The 20,351-nt window shown below is 49.3% G+C and overlaps 1 protein-coding gene across 3 annotated transcripts in view; it reads left to right on the forward strand.

Annotated features, from left to right (window-relative positions):
- Positions 1-20,351, forward strand: part of TLN1 (talin 1) — a 687,540-nt gene that overhangs the window by 570,214 nt on the left and 96,975 nt on the right. For all 3 annotated transcript variants that reach the window (XM_069205713.1, XM_069205712.1, XM_069205714.1), the window contains 4 exons: positions 13,623-13,747; positions 17,218-17,343; positions 17,706-17,768; positions 17,895-18,077. In XM_069205713.1, the coding sequence (XP_069061814.1) occupies positions 13,623-13,747; positions 17,218-17,343; positions 17,706-17,768; positions 17,895-18,077 (497 nt within the window). The remainder of the gene's footprint in view (positions 1-13,622; positions 13,748-17,217; positions 17,344-17,705; positions 17,769-17,894; positions 18,078-20,351) is intronic.

Genomic DNA, 20,351 nt, shown 5'->3' on the forward strand with positions numbered 1-20,351 from the left:
GACACAAGCCCCCACAGAAATTTCACCCTCAGCAGCGCAGGGCGGCCGGGTGCAGTGTAGAAACAAGCGTCGGGTTCGCAATGTTAGTCTATGAGAGATCTCGGGATCTCTTCAGCGCTGCAGGCAGGCAAGGGGGGGATTCCTCGGGGAAACCTCCACTTGGGCAAGGGAGAGGGACTCCTGGGGGTCACTTCTCCAATGAAAGTCCGGTCCTTCAGGTCCTGGGGGCTGCGGGTGCAGGGTCTCTCCCAGGCGTCGGGACTTTAGGTTCAAAGAGTCGCGGTCAGGGGAACCCTCGGGATTCCCTCTGCAGGCGGCGCTGTGGGAGCTCAGGGGGGACAGGTTTTGGTACTCACAGTATCAGAGTAGTCCTGGGGTCCCTCCTGAGGTGTTGGATCGCCACCAGCCGAGTCGGGGTCGCCGGGTGCAGTGTTGCAAGTCTCACGCTTCTTGCGGGGAGCTTGCAGGGTTCTTTAAAGTTGCTGGAAACAAAGTTGCAGCTTTTCTTGGAGCAGGTCCGCTGTCCTCGGGAGTTTCTTGTCTTTTCGAAGCAGGGGCAGTCCTCAGAGGATGTCGAGGTCGCTGGTCCCTTTGGAAGGCGTCGCTGGAGCAGGATCTTTGGAAGGCAGGAGACAGGCCGGTGAGTTTCTGGAGCCAAGGCAGTTGTCGTCTTCTGGTCTTCCGCTGCAGGGGTTTTCAGCTGGGCAGTCCTTCTTGTAGTTGCAGGAATCTAATTTTCTAGGGTTCAGGGTAGCCCTTAAATACTAAATTTAAGGGCGTGTTTAGGTCTGGGGGGTTAGTAGCCAATGGCTACTAGCCCTGAGGGTGGGTACACCCTTTTTGTGCCTCCTCCCAAGGGGAGGGGGTCACAATCCTAACCCTATTGGGGGAATCCTCCATCTGCAAGATGGAGGATTTCTAAAAGTTAGAGTCACCTCAGCTCAGGACACCTTAGGGGCTGTCCTGCCTGGCCAGTGACTCCTCCTTGTTTTTCTCATTATCTTCTCCGGCCTTGCCGCCAAAAGTGGGGCCTGGCCGGAGGGGGCGGGCAACTCCACTAGCTGGAGTGTCCTGCTGGGTTGGCACAAAGGAGGTGAGCCTTTGAGGCTCACCGCCAGGTGTGACAATTCCTGCCTGGGGGAGGTGTTAGCATCTCCACCCAGTGCAGGCTTTGTTACTGGCCTCAGAGTGACAAAGGCACTCTCCCCATGGGGCCAGCAACATGTCTCGGTTTGTGGCAGGCTGCTAGAACTAGTCAGCCTACACAGACAGTCGGTTAAGTTTCAGGGGGCACCTCTAAGGTGCCCTCTGTGGTGTATTTTACAATAAAATGTACACTGGCATCAGTGTGCATTTATTGTGCTGAGAAGTTTGATACCAAACTTCCCAGTTTTCAGTGTAGCCATTATGGTGCTGTGGAGTTCGTGTTTGACAGACTCCCAGACCATATACTCTTATGGCTACCCTGCACTTACAATGTCTAAGGTTTTGTTTAGACACTGTAGGGGCACAGTGCTCATGCACTGGTACCCTCACCTATGGTATAGTGCACCCTGCCTTAGGGCTGTAAGGCCTGCTAGAGGGGTGTCTTACCTATACTGCATAGGCAGTGAGAGGCTGGCATGGCACCCTGAGGGGAGTGCCATGTCGACTTACTCATTTTGTTCTCACTAGCACACACAGGCTTGTAAGCAGTGTGTCTGTGCTGAGTGAGGGGTCTCTAGGGTGGCATAAGACATGCTGCAGCCCTTAGAGACCTTCCTTGGCATCAGGGCCCTTGGTACTAGAAGTACCAGTTACAAGGGACTTATCTGAATGCCAGGGTGTGCCAATTGTGGATACAATGGTACATTTTAGGTGAAGGAACACTGGTGCTGGGGCCTGGTTAGCAGGGTCCCAGCACACTTCTCAGTCAAGTCAGCATCAGTATCAGGCAAAAAGTGGGGGGTAACTGCAACAGGGAGCCATTTCTTTACAGACATGTTGGGCCAATAGAAGTGGTTGACTAGTCTCTCCCACGTCTTGGTCTGTCCCAAATGCCCAGCAAGAGGAATATCATGGGCTAAGGTCAGAATGATCTCCCTAAACTCCTGAGGCACTACCACTCTCCTAGTGGCACCAGGTTTGGGATCTCTTGCCTCAGTGTAAAGGAGTCCATCTTCCCAATAGACCCTATGTGTTCCTGTTATCTTTCCATTAGACTCTTCAGCAGCTTGCTGCCTAAGGCCTTCAAGAGAGGGACAGGTTTCTTGCCCCGTACACAACTGCTCCCTTGAGGGTCCCCCTGGGCCTAGGAGCTCAACCTGATAAGGTTCTAACTCCAGAGGCTCAGTTCCCTCAGAGGGCAGAACTTCTTCCTGAGAAGAGAGGTTCTCTTTTTCTTGCTGTGTGGAATCTGGTTCCCCAGTCTTCTTTCCTTTTCTCTTGGTGGTTTGGGCCCTTTTTCCAGGCTCCAACACCACTTTTTCACCCCGAGCCTTGCACTGTGCCCTTGTCTTGACACACACCAGTTCAGGGATACCCAGCATGGCTGCATGGGTTTTCAGTTCTACCTCAGCCCATGCTGAGGACTCCAGGTCATTTCCAAGCAAACAGTCTACAGGGATATTTGAGGAAATCACCACCTGTTTCAGGCCATTGACCCCTCCCCACTCTAAAGTTACCGTAGCCATGGGATGTACTTTAGTCTGATTGTCAGCGTTGGTGACTGGATAAGTTTGTCCAGCCAGGTATTGACCAGGGGAAACCAGTTTTTCTGTCACCATGGTGACACTGGCATCTGTATCCCTCAGGCCTTCTACACTTGTCCCATTAATTAAGAGCTGCTGCCTGTATTTTTGCATGTTAGGGGGCCAGGCAGCCAGTGTGGCTAAATCCACCCCACCCTCAGAGACTAATGTAGCTTCAGTGTGACACCTGATTTGCTCTGGGCACACTGTTGATCCCACTTGGAGACTGGCCATTCCAGTGTTAGCTGGAGTAGAGTTTGAGTGGAACCTTTCTTGGGACAGGCCTTGTCTCCAGTTTGGTGTCCAGGCTGATTACAGCTACGACACCAGGCCTTTTTGGGATCAAAGTTTTTACCCTTGTACCCAAAATTGGATTGTGAAGAGGCTCTTGGCCCACCGTCCTGAGCAGGTTTTTGGGGGCCTGTAGAAGACTCTACTATTTTTCCCTTTGGATGTCTCAACACTCTTCCCCTGGGGAGGCTTTGTGGCCCCTTTCTTTTGGTCACCCCCTGGGGAAGTCTTGGTCACCCTAGTCTTGACCCAATGGTCCGCCTTCTTTCCCAATTCTTGGGGAGAAATTGGACCTAGGTCTACCAGATGCTGATGCAGTTTATCATTTGAACAATTACTTAACAGGTGTTCTTTCACAAATAAATTGTACAGCCCATCATAATCATTTACACCACTGCCTTGAATCCAACCATCCAGTGTTTTCACTGAGTAGTCAACAAAATCAACCCAGGTCTGGCTCGAGGATTTTTGAGCCCCCCTGAACCTAATTCCATACTCCTCAGTGGAGAATCCAAAGCCCTCAATCAGGGAAGCCTTCATGAGGTCATAGAATTCTGCATCTTTTCCAGAGAGTGTGAGGAGTCTATCCCTACACTTTCCAGTGAACATTTCCCAAAGGAGAGCACCCCAGTGAGATCTGTTTACTTTTCTGGTTGCACAAGCCCTCTCAAAAGCTGTGAACCATTTGGTGATGTCATCACCATCTTCATATTTAGTTACAATCCCGTTAGGGATTTTCAACATGTCAGGAGAATCTCTGACCCTATTTATGTTGCTGCCACCATGGATGGGACCAAAACCCATATCTTGTCTTTCCCTTTCTATGGCTAGGAGCTGTCTCTCGAAAGCCAATCTTTTGACCATCCTGGCTAACAGTAGGTCATCTTCACTGAGGCTCTCCTCAGTGATTCCAGAGGTGCTGGACCCTCCTGTGAGAGAAACAGCATCTCTGACTATTACAGTTGGAGTCAGGGCTTGAGGAGCCCTGTTCTCCCTAACTAGGACTGGAGGGGGGGGGGAATTCTCCTCCACATCACTAGCTTCCCCCTCTGGGAGGTCATCCTCAGGGGGGTTGTCTTTGGCAAACTCTGCCAACAGCTCCTGGAACTGTAATTTGGTAGGGTTTAAACCAGCTTTAATATTCTTTAATTTGCAGAGAGACCTTAACTCTCTCATCCTAAGATGGAGGTAAGGGGTGATGTCGAGTTCCATCACATTCTCTTCTGCATTAGACATTATGTTTCTAAAAGTTGGAATGCTTTTTAAGAATCTAAAACTATCTCTAGAACTTAAATCAAACTTTTACAAAACGTTTAAACTCTAAAAGAAATGTTAACAGAGACTAACACAAGGCCCTAGTAGGACTTTTTAAAAATTTAGAAAAATAGCTCAAATTTTAAAAATCAGTTTCTAATGACAATTTTTGGAATTTAGTCGTGTGATCAGGTATTGGCTGAGTAGTCCAGCAAATGCAAAGTCTTGTACCCCACCGCTGATCCACCAATGTAGGAAGTTGGCTCTGTATGCACTATTTCAAAGTAAGGAATAGTATGCACAGAGTCCAAGGGTTCCCCTTAGAGGTAAGATAGTGACAAAAAGAGATAATTCTAATGCTCTATTTTGTGGTAGTGTGGTCGAGCAGTAGGCTTATCAAAGGAGTAGTGTTAAGCATTTGTTGTACACACACAGGCAATAAATGAGGAACACACACTCAAAGACAATTCCAGGCCAATAGGTTTTTGTATAGAAAAATATATGTTCGATGGCATCTGTCGCTGTAGATACACATGGTATGCATGAGCTCGCCATCTGGTGTTGGGTCGGAGTGTTACAAGTTGTTTTTCTTCGAAGAAGTGTTTTCGAGTCACGGGACCGAGTGACTCCTCCTTCTGTGCTCATTGCGCATGGACGTCGACTCCATCTTCGATTGTTTTCTTTCCGCCATCGGGTTCGGACGTGTTCCTGTCGCTCCGAGTTTCGGAACGGAAAGATAGCTGAAACCAGAAGATTTTTGACGGTATCGTTGCGATCCGGTTCGAGATAGACACATACGACGACGCGTTGAACATCGAAGCGATTCGGTGCCCTTCGGGGTAGATTTCGGCACCCCGTCGGGGCCTAGTCGGCCCGACCGCGTGGAGGACAACGCCGATGGAACGGACCCCGTTTCGATTCTGCCCCGAATGCCACAACAAATATCCTTATACGGACCTACACTCGGTCTGTAACCTGTGCCTGTCACCCGAGCACAGCGAAGAATCCTGTGAGGCCTGTCGGGCGTTCCGGTCCCGAAAAACTCTGCGCGACCGTCGAGCGAGAAGACTGCAGATGGCGTCCACGCCAAAGGAGCGTCGACAGTTCGAGACAGAAGAGGAACAGGAGGAATCCTTTTCCATCCAGGATTCAGACTCCGACGAGCTAGACTCTACAAAAACTGTGAGTAAGACGTTGAGATCAGAACTTAGAAAAGGAAAGAAGGCCCAGGGGACGCCACTGCCAACCGGCCATGGCTCCACCCAAATTCTCGGTGACCAACAATCGGCACCGAAAAAGGCCCATTCAGTGTCGAGATCGTCCGACTTCGGTCGAGACACCGGCACGCAGCCTCCTCGGGACCGAGAGAGTGCTAAACAGAAGCATCGACACCGAGAGTTCGGTGTCGACACGGATCGACGCCGAGACAGTGGCGCCGAAGACCATAGAGGCCAAGAATTTTCGGCACAGAAAAAGAGGAAGGTTACCTCGGAGCCGAAAAAACAATCAACAGGGTTTTCGGAGCCGAAAAAAGCGACATCAGACCCTGTTTCAGGCTCCTATACTGAAGAGCATTCTATGTCTTCACAAATGAAGAAACATAGATTTGAACAAGAACTGCAATCCACTGACGTGGATCACACGCAAAAGCGTATCTTTATTCAGCAGGGGACTGGGAAGATCAGTACCCTTCCACCTGTCAAACGAAAGAGAACGCTTCAGTTTACTCCTCAGCAACAAACAGCACAAAAGGTAACACCTCCTCCCTCGCCTCCACATGTAACTCCGGCTTCGCCAACTTACACCCCGTCACATTCGCCAGCTCACACCGCCATGAGCCACGATGACCAAGATCAGGATGCGTGGGACTTGTACGACGCACCAGTGTCTGATAACAGCCCAGACACATACCCAACTAGGCCATCACCACCGGAAGACAGCACAGCCTACTCACAAGTGGTGGCTAGAGCAGCACTATTCCATAATGTGGAATTACACTCGGAACAAGTAGAGGATGATTTTTTATTTAACACCCTCTCTTCAACCCACAGCTCCTACCAAAGCCTGCCGATGCTCCCAGGCATGCTACGCCATGCAAAGGACATTTTCAAGGAGCCAGTTAAAAGTAGGGCAGTGACGCCTAGGGTGGACAAAAAGTATAAGGCGCCTCCTACGGACCCTGTATTCATCACCTCTCAGCTGCCACCAGATTCTGTGGTGGTAGGGGCTGCCAGAAAACGGGCAAATTCACACACTTCTGGGGATGCACCTCCCCCAGATAAAGAAAGCAGGAAGTTCGATGCAGCCGGGAAGAGGGTTGCTGTCCAAGCAGCAAACCAGTGGCGCATCGCAAATTCACAAGCGCTGCTAGCGCGATACGACAGAGCCCACTGGGATGAGATGCAGCATCTCATTGAACATCTCCCAAAAGATCTGCAAAAAAGAGCAAAACAGGTTGTTGAGGAGGGTCAAAACATTTCCAACAATCAAATACGCTCCTCCATGGATGCAGCAGACACGGCCGCAAGGACCATTAATACGTTGGTTACCATCCGTAGGCACGCATGGCTCAGAACGTCTGGATTCAAGCCAGAAATTCAGCAGGCAGTGCTTAACATGCCAGTAAACGAAAAACTTCTGTTCGGTCCGGAGGTCGACACAGCCATAGAAAAGCTCAAGAAGGACACTGACACTGCCAAGGCCATGGGCGCACTCTACTCCCCGCAGAGCAGAGGATCTTATAACACCTTCCGCAAAACACCTTTTAGAGGAGGGTTTCGGGGTCAGGCCACACAAGCTAGCACCTCACAGTCCGCACCGCCCACCTACCAGGGACAGTACAGGGGAGGTTTTCGGGGCCAGTATAGAGGGGGGCAATTCCCTAGGAATAGAGGAAGATTTCAAAGCCCCAAAACCACTACCAACAAGCAGTGACTCACACGTCACTCACCCCTCCCACACAACACCAGTGGGGGGGAGGATACGTCAATATTACGAAGCATGGGACAAAATAACTACAGACACATGGGTCCTAGCAATTATCCAACATGGTTATTGTATAGAATTCATGCAATTCCCTCCAGACATACCACCAAAATCACAAAATTTATCAAAATACCATTCACAGCTTCTAGAGATAGAAGTTCAAGCACTACTGCAAAAAAATGCAATAGAATTAGTACCAAGCACACAAATAAACACAGGAGTTTATTCACTGTACTTCTTGATACCAAAAAAGGACGAAACACTGAGACCAATTCTAGACCTCAGGGTAGTAAACACATTCATCAAATCAGACCACTTTCACATGGTCACACTACAAGAAGTGTTACCATTGCTCAAAAAACACGACTACATGACAACCCTAGACCTCAAGGACGCATATTTCCATATACCAATACATCAATCACACAGGAAATATCTAAGGTTTGTATTCAAAGGAATACATTACCAATTCAAAGTATTGCCTTTTGGTTTAACAACCGCTCCAAGAGTATTCACAAAATGCCTAGCAGTAGTCGCTGCACACATCAGAAGGCAGCAAATACATGTGTTCCCGTATCTAGACGACTGGCTAATCAAAACCAGTTCGCTCACACAATGCTCAAACCACACAAATCAAGTCATACAAACCCTCTACAAACTAGGGTTCACCGTCAACTTTGCAAAATCAAACATTCTGCCAAGCAAAGTACAGCAATATCTAGGAGCCATAATAGACACGACAAAAGGAGTAGCAACGCCAACTCCACAAAGGATCCACAATTTCAACAGGGTCATTCAACACATGTCTCCAAACCAAACAATACAAGCAAGAACAATACTACAGCTCCTAGGCATGATGTCCTCAGCCATAGCCATTGTCCCAAACGCAAGACTGCACATGAGGCCCTTACAACAGTGCCTAGCCTCACAGTGGTCTCAAGCACAGGGTCACCTTCTAGATCTGGTGTTGCTAGACCGCCAAACTTACCTCTCGCTCCTATGGTGGAACAGTATAAATTTAAACATAGGGCGGCCTTTCCAAGACCCAGTGCCACAGTACGTAATAACAACAGATGCTTCCATGACAGGGTGGGGAGCACATCTCAATCAACACAACATAAGAGGACAATGGAACATACATCAAACAAAACTGCATATAAATCATCTAGAATTATTAGCAGTTTTTCAAGCACTAAAAGCTTTCCAACCAATCATAACCCACAAATACATCCTTGTCAAAACAGACAACATGACAACGATGTATTATCTAAACAAACAAGGAGGAACACATTCAACGCAGTTAAGCTTGTTAGCTCAAAAAATATGGAAGTGGGCAATCCACCATCAAATTGGTCTAATAGCACAGTTTATTCCGGGGATCCAGAATCAGCTGGCAGACAATCTCTCTCGAGATCACCAGCAAGTCCACGAATGGGAAATCCACCCACAGATTCTGAACACCTACTTCACACTCTGGGGAACACCACAAATAGACTTATTTGCAACAAAAGAGAACGCAAAATGCCAAAACTTCGCATCCAGATACCCACACAAGCAATCCCAAGGCAATGCCCTATGGATGAACTGGTCAGGAATATTTGCTTACGCTTTTCCTCCTCTCCCTCTCCTTCCTTACCTAGTAAACAAATTGAGTCAAAACAAACTCAAACTCATTTTAATAGCACCAACGTGGGCAAGACAACCCTGGTACACAACACTGCTAGATCTGTCTGTAGTACCACACATCAAACTGCCCAACAAACCAGATCTGTTAACGCAACACAACCAACAGATCAGACACCCGGACCCAGCATCGCTGAATCTAGCAATCTGGCTCCTGAAATCCTAGAATTCGGACACTTACAACTTAGCCAAGAGTGTATGGAAGTCATAAAGCAGGCCAGAAGGCCATCCACTAGACACTGCTACGCAAGTAAGTGGAAAAGATTTGTTTGGTACTGCCATCATAATCAGATACAACCACTAAACGCAACTCCAAAACATGTAGTAAATTACTTGCTCCATTTACAAAAAGCAAAGCTAGCCTTCTCTTCTATTAAAATACACCTTGCAGCAATATCTGCATACCTGCAAACTACATATTCAACTTCCTTGTATAGGATACCAGTTATCAAAGCATTCATAGAAGGGCTTAAAAGAATTATACCACCAAGAACACCACCTGTTCCTTCATGGAACCTAAACGTGGTTCTAACAAGACTCATGGGCCCACCTTTCGAACCCATGCACTCTTGCGGAATACAATTCCTAACCTGGAAAGTTGCCTTTCTCATCGCCATTACATCTCTAAGAAGAGTAAGTGAAATTCAAGCGTTCACAACACAAGAGCCTTTTATACAAATACATAAAAATAAGGTCGTCCTACGACCTAATCCAAAATTTTTACCCAAAGTTATTTCACCATTCCATCTAAATCAAACGGTAGAACTACCAGTTTTTTTCCCACAGCCAGATTCTGTGGCTGAAAGAGCACTACATACATTAGATGTCAAAAGAGCATTAATGTACTACATTGACAGAACAAAAAACATCAGAAAAACTAAACAGCTATTTATTGCATTCCAAAAACCTCATGCAGGTAACCCAATATCAAAACAAGGTATAGCCAGATGGATAGTTAAATGCATCCAAATCTGCTACCTTAAAGCAAAAAGACAACTGCCCATTACTCCCAGGGCACATTCAACAAGGAAAAAAGGTGCTTCAATGGCCTTTTTAGGAAACATCCCAATGCAGGAAATATGTAAGGCAGCCACTTGGTCTACGCCTCACACATTCACCAAACACTACTGTATAGATGTGCTATCCGCACAACAAGCTACAGTAGGTCAAGCTGTATTAAGAACTCTATTTCAGACAACTTCTACTCCTACAGGCTAAACCACCGCTTATGGGGAACTAACTGCTTACTAGTCTATGCATACCATGTGTATCTACAGCGACAGATGCCATCGAACTGAAAATGTCACTTACCCAGTGTACATCTGTTCGTGGCATCAGTCGCTGAGATTCACATGGACCCACCCACCTCCCCGGAAGCCTGTAGCAGTTCAGAAGTTACCTTCAATTTTGTACATTTGTATATATATTATTTAATCCTTTAATAGGTACATACTTACATTTTTCATTGCGCGGGCACTATTACTATAGTACAACTCCTACCTCACCCTCTGCGGGGAAAACAATCGAAGATGGAGTCGACGCCCATGCGCAATGAGCACAGAAGGAGGAGTCACTCGGTCCCGTGACTTGAAAACACTTCTTCGAAGAAAAACAACTTGTAACACTCCGACCCAACACCAGATGGCGAGCTCATGCATACCATGTGAATCTCAGCGACTGATGCCACGAACAGATGTACACTGGGTAAGTGACATTTTCATTTCTTAGTTTATTTTAAGAACCACAGGTTCAAGATTTACATGTAATACTTCAAATGAAAGGTATTGCAGGTAGGTACTTTAGGAACTTTGAATTAGCAAAATAGCATATACAGTTTTCACATAAATGACGTATAGCTATTTTAAAACTAGACAGTGCAATTTTCAACAGTTCCTGGGGGAAGTAATAGTTTGTTAGTTTTTGCAGGTAAGTAAACCGCCTACGGGGTTCAAGTTTGGGTCCAAGGTAGCCCACCGTTGGGGGTTCAGAGCAACCCCAGAGTTACCACACCAGCACCTCAGGGCCGGTCAGGTGCAGAGGTCAAAGTGGTGCCCAAAACGCATAGGCTTCAATGGAGAAAGGGGTGCCCCGGTTCCAGTCTGCCAGCAGGTAAGTACCCGCGTCTTCGGAGGGCAGACCAGGGGGGTTTTGTAGGGCACCGGGGGGTCCACACAGAAAATACACCCTCAGCGGTACGGGGGCGGCCGGGTGCAGTGTGCAAACAGCGTCGGGTTTTCAATAGAAAGCAATGATAACCCAAGGGGTCTCTTCAGCGATGCAGGCAAGGGGGGGGGGGGGCTTCTCGGGGTAGCCACCACCTGGGCAAGGGAGAGGGCCACCTGGGGGTCGCTCCTGCACTGGAGGTCGGATCCTTCAGGTCCTGGGGGCTGCGGATGCAGTGCCTTTACCAGGTGTCGGGTCTTTGAAGCAGGCAGTCTCGGTCAGGGGGAAGCCTCGGGATTCCCTCTGCAGGCGTCGCTGTGGGGGCTCAGGGGGGTCAACTCTGGCTACTCACAGTCTCGCAGTCGCTGGGGAGTCCTCCCTGAAGTGATTGTTCTCCACAAGTCGAGCCGGGTGCGTCGGGTGCAGAGTGCAAAGTCTCACGCTTCCGGCGGGAAACGCGTGTTGTTTCAAAGTTGCTTCTTTGTTGCAAAGTTGCAGTCTTTGGTGAACAGAGCCGCTGTCCTCTGGAGTTCTTGGTCCTTCTAGATGCAGGGTAGTCCTCTGAGGCTTCAGAGGTCGCTGGTCCCTGGGGAAAGCGTCGCTGGAGCAGTGTCTTTAGAAGTGGGGAGACAGGCTGGTAGAGCTGGGGCCAAAGCAGTTGGTGTCTCCGTCTTCTCTGCAGGTTTTTCAGTTCAGCAGTCCTCTTCTTCTTAGGTTGCAGGAATCTGAGTTCCTAGGTTCTGGGGAGCCCCTAAATACAGAATTTAGGGGTGTGTTTAGGCCTGGGGGGTTAGTAGCCAATGGCTACTAGCCTTGAGGGTGGGTACACCCTCTTTGTGCCTGCTCCCTGAGGGGAGGGGGGCTAATTCCTATCCCTATTGGGGGAATCCTCCATCTGCAAGATGGAGGATTTCTAAAACTCAGAGTCACCTCAGCTCAGGACACCTTAGGGGCTGTCCTGACTGGCCAGTGACTCCTCCTTGTTTTTCTCATTATCTCCTCCGGCCTTGCCGCCAAAAGTGGGGCCGTGGCCGGAGGGGGCGGGCAACTCCACTAGCTGGAATGCCCTGGAGTGCTGTAACAAAGCCTTTGAGGCTCACCGCCAGGTGTTACAGTTCCTGCAGGGGGGAGGTGAGAAGCATCTCCACCCAGTACAGGCTTTGTTACTAGCCACAGAGTGACAAAGGCACTCTCCCCATGTGGCCAGCAACATGTCTGGTGTGTGGCAGGCTGCTAAAACTAGTCAGCCTACACGGATAGTCGGTTAAGATTTCAGGGGGCACCTCTAAGGTGCCCTCTGGGGTGTATGTTACAATACAATGTACACTGGCATCAGTGTGCATTTATTGTGCTGAGAAGTTTGATACCAAACTTCACAGTTTTCAGTGTAGCCATTATGGTGCTGTGGAGTTCGTGCATGACAGACTCCCAGACCATATTCTCTTATGGCTACCCTGCACTTACAGTGTCTAAGGTTTTGCTTAGACACTGTAGGGGAATAGTGCTCATGCACTTATGCCCTCACCTATGGTATAGTGCACCCTGCCTTAGGGCTGTAAGGCCTGCTAGAGGGGTGACTTATCTATACCTGTAGGCAGTGTGAGGTTGGCATGGCACCCTGAGGGGAGTGCCATGTCGACTTAGTCTTTTTATCCCCACTAGCACACACAAGCTGGCAAGCAGTGTGTGTGTGCTGAGTGAGGGGTCCCCAGGGTGGCATAAGATATGCTGCAGCCCTTAGAGACCTTCCCTGGGGTACCAGTTACAAGGGACTTACCTGGATGCCAGGGTGTGCCAATTGGGGAAACAAAAGTACAGGTTAGGGAAAGAACACTGGTGCTGGGGCCTGATTAGCAGGCCTCAGCACACTTGCAAATCAATACTTAGCATCAGCAAAAGGCGAAAAGTCAGGGGGTAACCATGCCAAGGAGGCATTTCCTTACAATTACCTTTTGATAGAGTTCTTTCTGGTAGAGACTCTGACTAAATGCAGACTGCTCACCGACCCTTCCATCCCCCTCATCTCATTAACAAGATCACACGTCTGGGATCTGCACACTGGTCACACCGATTTTCTTTAGGGGCCCTGCATTTGTGGGCATGAGTCTGAAAAGAACTGAGGCCATCGCGCAGGAGCATGCCTACACAGGCTCCGCACTTCATTTCTGGAGCGGAAGAGTCCGTATTGAGCCGCATGGTGCTCAGAGGTACTGTTGAAAAGTTTCCTTTTTCACTATCTTTCCAGTTTTTTTGTTGTTTACTTTTGGACTTCACTGACAAAATGACACTCCAACTCATGAAATTGAATTTTAGGTGGTACATCCGTGTAGGGAAGTGGCTGTGGTCTTAAAGGGGGTGTTACTGCAAGCATGAAAACCTTTTCCAAGCTAATCTGATTCTGCTGTAGGTATTCACATGAAGGTTTCCTTTGCTGCTTAATGGCTACTCTTTCTCTAGATAAATGCAATTAAAGCTTAAAAAAAGCATCCTTCACTAACTTTGTCCTACTTTTGCCAGGCACAGAGTGGGTGGATCCTGAGGACCCAACGGTTATTGCAGAGAATGAACTGCTGGGTGCAGCTGCAGCCATTGAGGCAGCTGCCAAGAAACTGGAGCAGCTGAAACCCAGGGCAAAGCCAAAGGTGAGTCTCCCAGTGCCACCCGTTGCCAGCGATGCTCTGGGGTGCTTTCTGGTAATGCCCAGAGATGCCTTAAGCGATTGTAACTGCTGCATGGGTAGCTCCCTCGCTGCCACATGCAGCATGCCGTTCCTTTCTGTTGTGCCTTCCTCTTCACCACCTGCACCATGCTGTTCCTTCCTCTTCACCACCTGCACCATGCTGTTCCTTCCTCTTCACCACCTGCACCATGCTGTTCCTTCCTCTTCACCACCTGCACCATGCTGTGCCTTCCTCTTCACCACCTGCACCATGCTGTGCCTTCCTCTGTACCACCTGCACCATGCTGTGCCTTCCCCTTTACCACCAGCACCATGCTGTGCCTTCATGTTTCCTGAGCCATGCTGTGCCTTCATGTTTGCTGAGCCATGCTGTGCCTTCCTCTTTACCACCAGCACCATTTTGTGCCTTCATCTTTCCTGAGCCATGCTGTGCCTTCCTCCTTACCACCTGCACCATGTTGTGCCTTCATCTTTCCTGAGCCATTCTGTGCCTTCATGTGGTAACCTGGCCAGGTCTTCTTGACACCCCTGTCATGCTGTGCCGCCTTCTTTCCTAACTGGGCCATGCTGTGCCTTCATGTGGTAACCTGGCCAGGTCTTCTTGACACCTCTGCCATGCTGTGCCGCCTTCTTTCCTAACTGGGCCATGCTGTGCCTTCATGTGGTAACCTGGCCAGGTCTTCTTGACACCTCTACCATGCTGTGCCCTCCTTAGTGTGACTTGCACTATGCCTTAGTTTCAGACTTTGCCTTTCTTAAGTCCCACTGCTGTGCCTTCCTGTGCCCACCGTTCATCCTGGGTACCTCTTACGGGTTTTTCCATGTGCTACTCCTTTCAAGGCGCACTCTACGTAGCCAACAATTACCTGCTTTACTTTCTAACTAGTTCCCCCACCCCGCCCACACACATCCAGCACTTGGATCCTTTGTTTTCACGCTGCCACACTGTGCTGTCTCAGAAAGAGGCCCTCTGCAATGCTGTCTTGTAGACAGTCTTAACGTTGCCCACACTCCCCCTTCAACACAGGCGCTATGCTGTTCCTTCTAAGCACGGCTCATGCCTGATGTGTCTTCTGAATATGACGGATTGATGCCATTCTGTGCTTCGGAACAGGGGACGTGCATGCTGTAAATACGGACTATGACCCATGGCTACCATACTGTGCCTTCTAAACAGGGCACACGCCTGCCATACTGTGCCTTCTAAACAGGACACATGCTTGCCATACTGTGCCTTCTAAACAGGGCATACGCCTGCCATACTGTTCCTTCTAAACAGGGCACACGCATGCCATACTGTTCCTTCTAAACAGGGCACACGCCTGCCATACTGTGCCTTCTAAACAGGGCACACGCCTGCCATACTGTGCCTTCTAAACAGGGCACACGCCTGCCATACTGTGCCTTCTAAACAGGACACATGCCTGCCATACTGTTCCTTCTAATCAGGGCACAGGCCTGCCATACTGTTCCTTCTAAACATGGCACACGCCTCCCATACTTTTCCTTCTAAACAGGGCACACGCCTCCCATACTTTTCCTTCTAAACAGGGCACACGCCTCCCATACTTTTCCTTCTAAACAGGGCACACGGCTCCCATACTCTTCCTTCTAAACAGGGCACACGGCTCCCATATTCTTCCTTCTAAACAGGGCACACGGCTCCCATACTCTTCCTTCTAAACAGGGCACATGTCTGCCATACTGTGCCTTTTAAACAGGGCACACACCTGCCATACTGTGCCTTTTAAACAGGGCACACGCTTGCCATACTGTGCCTTTTAAACAGGGCACACGCCTGCCATACTGTGCCTTTTAAACAGGGCACACGCCTGCCATACTGTGCCTTTTAAACAGGGCACACGCCTGCCATACTGTTCCTTCTAAACAGGGCACACGCCTGCCATACTGTTCCTTCTAAACAGGGCACACATCTGCCTGCCATCACACGCCTGCCATACTGTTCCTTCTAATCAGGGCACACGCCTACCATACTGTGCCTTCTAATCAGGGCACACGCCTGCCATAATGTTCCTTCTAATCAGAGCACACGCCTGCCTGCCATACTGTTCCTTCTAAACAGGGCACACGTCTGCCATACTGTTCCTTCTAAACAGAGCCCACGTCTGCCATACTGTTCCTTCTAAACAGGGCACACGCATGCCTGCCATACTGTGCCTTCTAAACAGGGCACATTCCTCTCATTTTGAGCCTTCTAAACAGGGCACATTCCTCGCATGTTGTGCCTTCTGGACAGGGTCCCCTCTGCCATGTTACACCTTCCAGTCAGAGGTACTGCCATGCCCTGCCATCTGAGCAAGACCCAAACTACAATGTGATTATTCATCAATCTGCCTCCATCCCAAATGTGCCATTGTCCTCTTCAGTGTCCCACTATCCCTGCCTGCCGTGCCCATTTATCTGGGCAATGGAGTGTGGAGGGATTGTAGTTGTAGCATGCCCTAACCTCGTGTTCACAGGTTTATTGTGCTCCCTTCACCCCCACCCCGCACTGTACTCTGGTGAAACCATTCCTCATACCCAGTGTACCATCAGCCTGTTACCAAGGCCCTCTGCTGCCCCAGTCGTTACTGCGGTGCCAGTGTTCTCCGGATGTCTGCAGAGGGTTGCCTCTCTCTTGTCTAGATGATATGAGCATGTGACGGTGCAGTCATAATGGTAAAGACTGTTGTGTCAGGACCGAGTGCTTGGCATGCACCTCTCCAATACCTTGTGCGCACACTTGGCTTTGTGCTGTAGAGCCTGTTTTTCAGTGTCTGGTACTTTGTGGATTATCAACTGGCAAGGTCATAACTCCTCCGTCCAGTCATCCGTTCGGGCTCCTGCACGGTATTCCAGTGTGTGTACTATATGTCTTTGGATTGTACAGCATTACAGTACTCATACCCCTCTGCAGGGCCAAAGCTGCTTCCTGTGATGGGTCAGCTGCTGTATCATCCTTATGCTTTTCTCCAGATCCGCAGGCCCTTCTTCAGGTGTTTCACTCTTGCTGAATTGAAACTGCGGTGGTGTGTGCCTGGGCAGGTGGTTGAATCCATTGTTTATAGTAGGACCTCTGTAAAGGTTCTAGTGCCAGTACTAGGCCTCCCCTCCCAGAGGCAGGCTCTCCTTTGTCACATGACCGTGAAGGGTGGGCAGCTTTTGAGGTAAGATCCAGCCGCTGAGCCCTCTTTCCAACATTTTGAAGCTGTTCTCACGGCGCTGTATGACCCATCAGAAGACACTCTGTAGTTGCCTGGTGCCACAGGTTACATGTTTTTCACTTTCTGCTTCTCTAGCATGTGTTACTTTGATCTTCTTGCACAGATCCTACATACCTGGGCACCTAGCATACGACCACCCCAGGACACTGTTGTGGAAACCTTGCAGTCGATTCTCAGGGTTCTCACTTATGTAACATTGTTGTTTCAGCAAGCAGATGAGAGCCTGAACTTCGAAGAGCAGATCCTGGAGGCTGCCAAGTCTATAGCGGCTGCCACAAGTGCGCTGGTGAAGGCTGCCTCTGCTGCACAGAGAGAACTTGTGGCGCAAGGCAAGGTAAGCAGATCCCGTACTGATGGGTCACGACCACTCTGAGATAAGTCTGGGCTCTTTTGCTTTTGTAGTGGGATCAGGTGTGCAAAAAACGCTACTAAGTCGAGCATGGCTGGGGGATGTCACAAATGTCTGGGTACTGTAGAATGAAACAAGAGTGCGTGGACCGTAGAGAGTCGGGATGGTGAAACAGAGTCTTCAAGCCTTGCTGATTTCTGAGGGACCATAGCATACAACCAGTAAACCCATGAGAGTTGGGTTCGCTATGTTGTTGAGAAGCAAAGGTGTTACTCAGCTATAGGCAAGTTAACTGAGATGTAATGTCTACCAAATAAATGTGACTTTGCTTTATTTTGTATATCTAGGTTGGTGCAATCCCCGCCAATGCGGTGGATGATGGACAGTGGTCTCAAGGTCTCATTTCTGCTGTAAGTAATAGCATGAACTCCTACTTTGACGTTAACTGATGTTTGAAGTTATTTCTTGTTTACACTGCTCACCAATTCTGAACTGTCTTGTCTTTCTCGTCCACCCCACCTCCCACCGTCTCCCAGGCCCGGATGGTGGCTGCAGCCACGAACAACCTATGCGAAGCAGCCAATGCATGCGTGCAGGGCCACGCCAGCAACGAGAAGTTGATTTCCTCTGCCAAGCAGGTGGCAGCTTCAACCGCCCAGTTGCTGGTGGCGTGTAAGGTGAAGGCAGACCAGGACTCTGAGGCCATGAAGCGGCTACAGGTGAGTGGTGCTCTCACTGCGTAGGTGCCTCACTTTTGAGGGACCGCCCTTGAGTGTATTTTATATTCTGTTTCCATGTAGTGTGATGGCTTTTGCCCTTACAGAAGCCTCTGCCAGGTTAATGGATGTGCAAGGTTTAAGGGTTTTTCTGCGCATCTAGTGACCTGCGTCTGATGTCCCGCGTCTAGTTGCCCCTGCTAGATAACACCCAAACTGCTGTTCTGTGTAGGATAAAGAAGCACATTTGTAGAAGGCAGTGATTGAAAAAGACAGTGTGTGGGTAATAGCTGGGGACCACCCCATCCCAAAAAAAATAAAAAGAAATGAGGGGGATTCCACTGGTCGGAAAAAAAGGATCTACCATATAAACAAAAACATAGTTGTAGATTAAGGCCCACTCTTCCACACTTGAGAAAAAGCACCATCCTCACTGGAATAAATAAAAAGCATGCAAAGAATGGCGACACTTTACAAATTAAGAGCAGACAGCAGGTGGGGATAAAGGCCTGCGAAGTGGCCTTTTCACCACATGAGACACAACGTAAACCAAGCCTCCCACGTAAAGATGTCGTAGATTCGACGCGCATGCGTAGTCTCTCAATACCGTGTCCTTTATTAAGTGCCCCTGCTAGTTTCTCCAGGCTCTCCAGCACTTGTGATGTTCATTATTTTCTGTTTAATATTTAATGAACAAGGGGTAGAGGGCATATTCTTCCTTTCAATACATTTCTTGATGGATCAGGGGGTGTAATGCACAGTACAATGCTTGGGTTCAAGTGCTCACTAAGTCCATAGATCTAAACATCATTACTCAAGCTCAGTAAAGAGGAGTATAGGTAGATAGTCCAACATCAGGCCCCAATCAGGACAAGTGAACCTGTCCAGATTAGGCGTGGAGACCCAGGTAGGTATGTAGCAGGATTGTCTGGCCGCCGCTGCCAGCAGCTGCATCAGCAGGAGTTACAAAGCTGAGCCAGCGGTGATCTTGGTCTAACTGCAGATTCCTCACCTTGGAATGCTCCCCAGGTGATGGACAGGATCCCAAAAAAGTTTCTCCATGGCAGTGCTCCCATGCACCATTTGTTGGCTTTACACAGCTGCACGCTGATTCTGCATCTCCCCGGGTGTGAGATTGTGGAGCCGCTTACAGCCCCCACCCCTGTGTGTTGCCATCAGTGCCTTTGTTTCTGTGCTTTCCGGCTAGGATCCGGAGCCCCACTTTCAAGCTGTCAGTATTTCTAATGACTTTAATCTGTCGCCAGTGTGCTGCAAACGATGTCACTATCCAAAGCAACAGGTTTCAAGCCATGTCACAATTGCAGGAAGCAGATGCTGGTCACTGACCTCCACCGGGTGTCTCTTTGGTGTCAGGGCTCGGGGTACAGCTCTTAGTAGTGCAGTAAGTGCATTTTCTCGCGCTCAAAGGCGATCCAAGAGAGAGAGGTAAAGGTAGATGTTTCCAAACACATGAAGTTGCGGCCTTTATGTAAGTCCAGCTTCCAGGATCCACATTGTGAATCCAATCCCAAGGACATTCCTCTGACTGCTCAACTTTATGCTCCAAGTCCTCCGGAAAGTCCGTGTCCAAGCGCGACCATAAGAAAAGCGAAGCGGGAGTCGACTCCATCCTGCATCACAGTGTTAGTTGCACCCCTTCTAGATCTCCGGCCATGGAACAGACTCCTCGGCTGGTCCCAATGCACCCCAAATTCCCCAGGCAGTTATTGATCCCGCAGTAGGTTGACACCTTCAAGGAGGACATGCTACAAGTTTTGGTGTGATTCCGGCTCCTTCGGGTGCATCATCGGACCCTGCGCTACCGCAGGGGCGCACAGACTTGCTGCTGCCGGCAGGTCCATCCACAGCGCTGTCTAGCCCCTGGGACCAGTAACCTGGCCCTTGTCCACTCTGGTCCATACTTCTGCTCTAGCTGAGATCCACGCCTGCCAGTGGCGGAGGTACTGTCTCCATCAGTGCCAGAAGAGGACCCAATACCGGACCCTGAACTGTCTTTAGCTAGTGCCCAACTGATGTCACAATATGAAATTACAAACGCGCAACCAGATGTCGCACAGCTCAACTAGCCCATTGCCTCTGCCACGTCGCACGAATCCGCATTGGTTCCATTATCTTTTGATTCTGACGCATCCTGTGCTAGAGCAGAGGCTACCCCATGGTGGTGGTGGTGGTGATGAGGACGACAATGGCCCGCCCTCCCAGCCTCACCTGTACTGGTGATGCCTTATGCTGTCATTTACAGAATGCCAGTGGGCT

The sequence above is a fragment of the Pleurodeles waltl genome, chromosome 1_2 (genome assembly GCF_031143425.1).
Source record: "Pleurodeles waltl isolate 20211129_DDA chromosome 1_2, aPleWal1.hap1.20221129, whole genome shotgun sequence".
Taxonomy (NCBI): Eukaryota; Metazoa; Chordata; class Amphibia; order Caudata; family Salamandridae; genus Pleurodeles; species Pleurodeles waltl.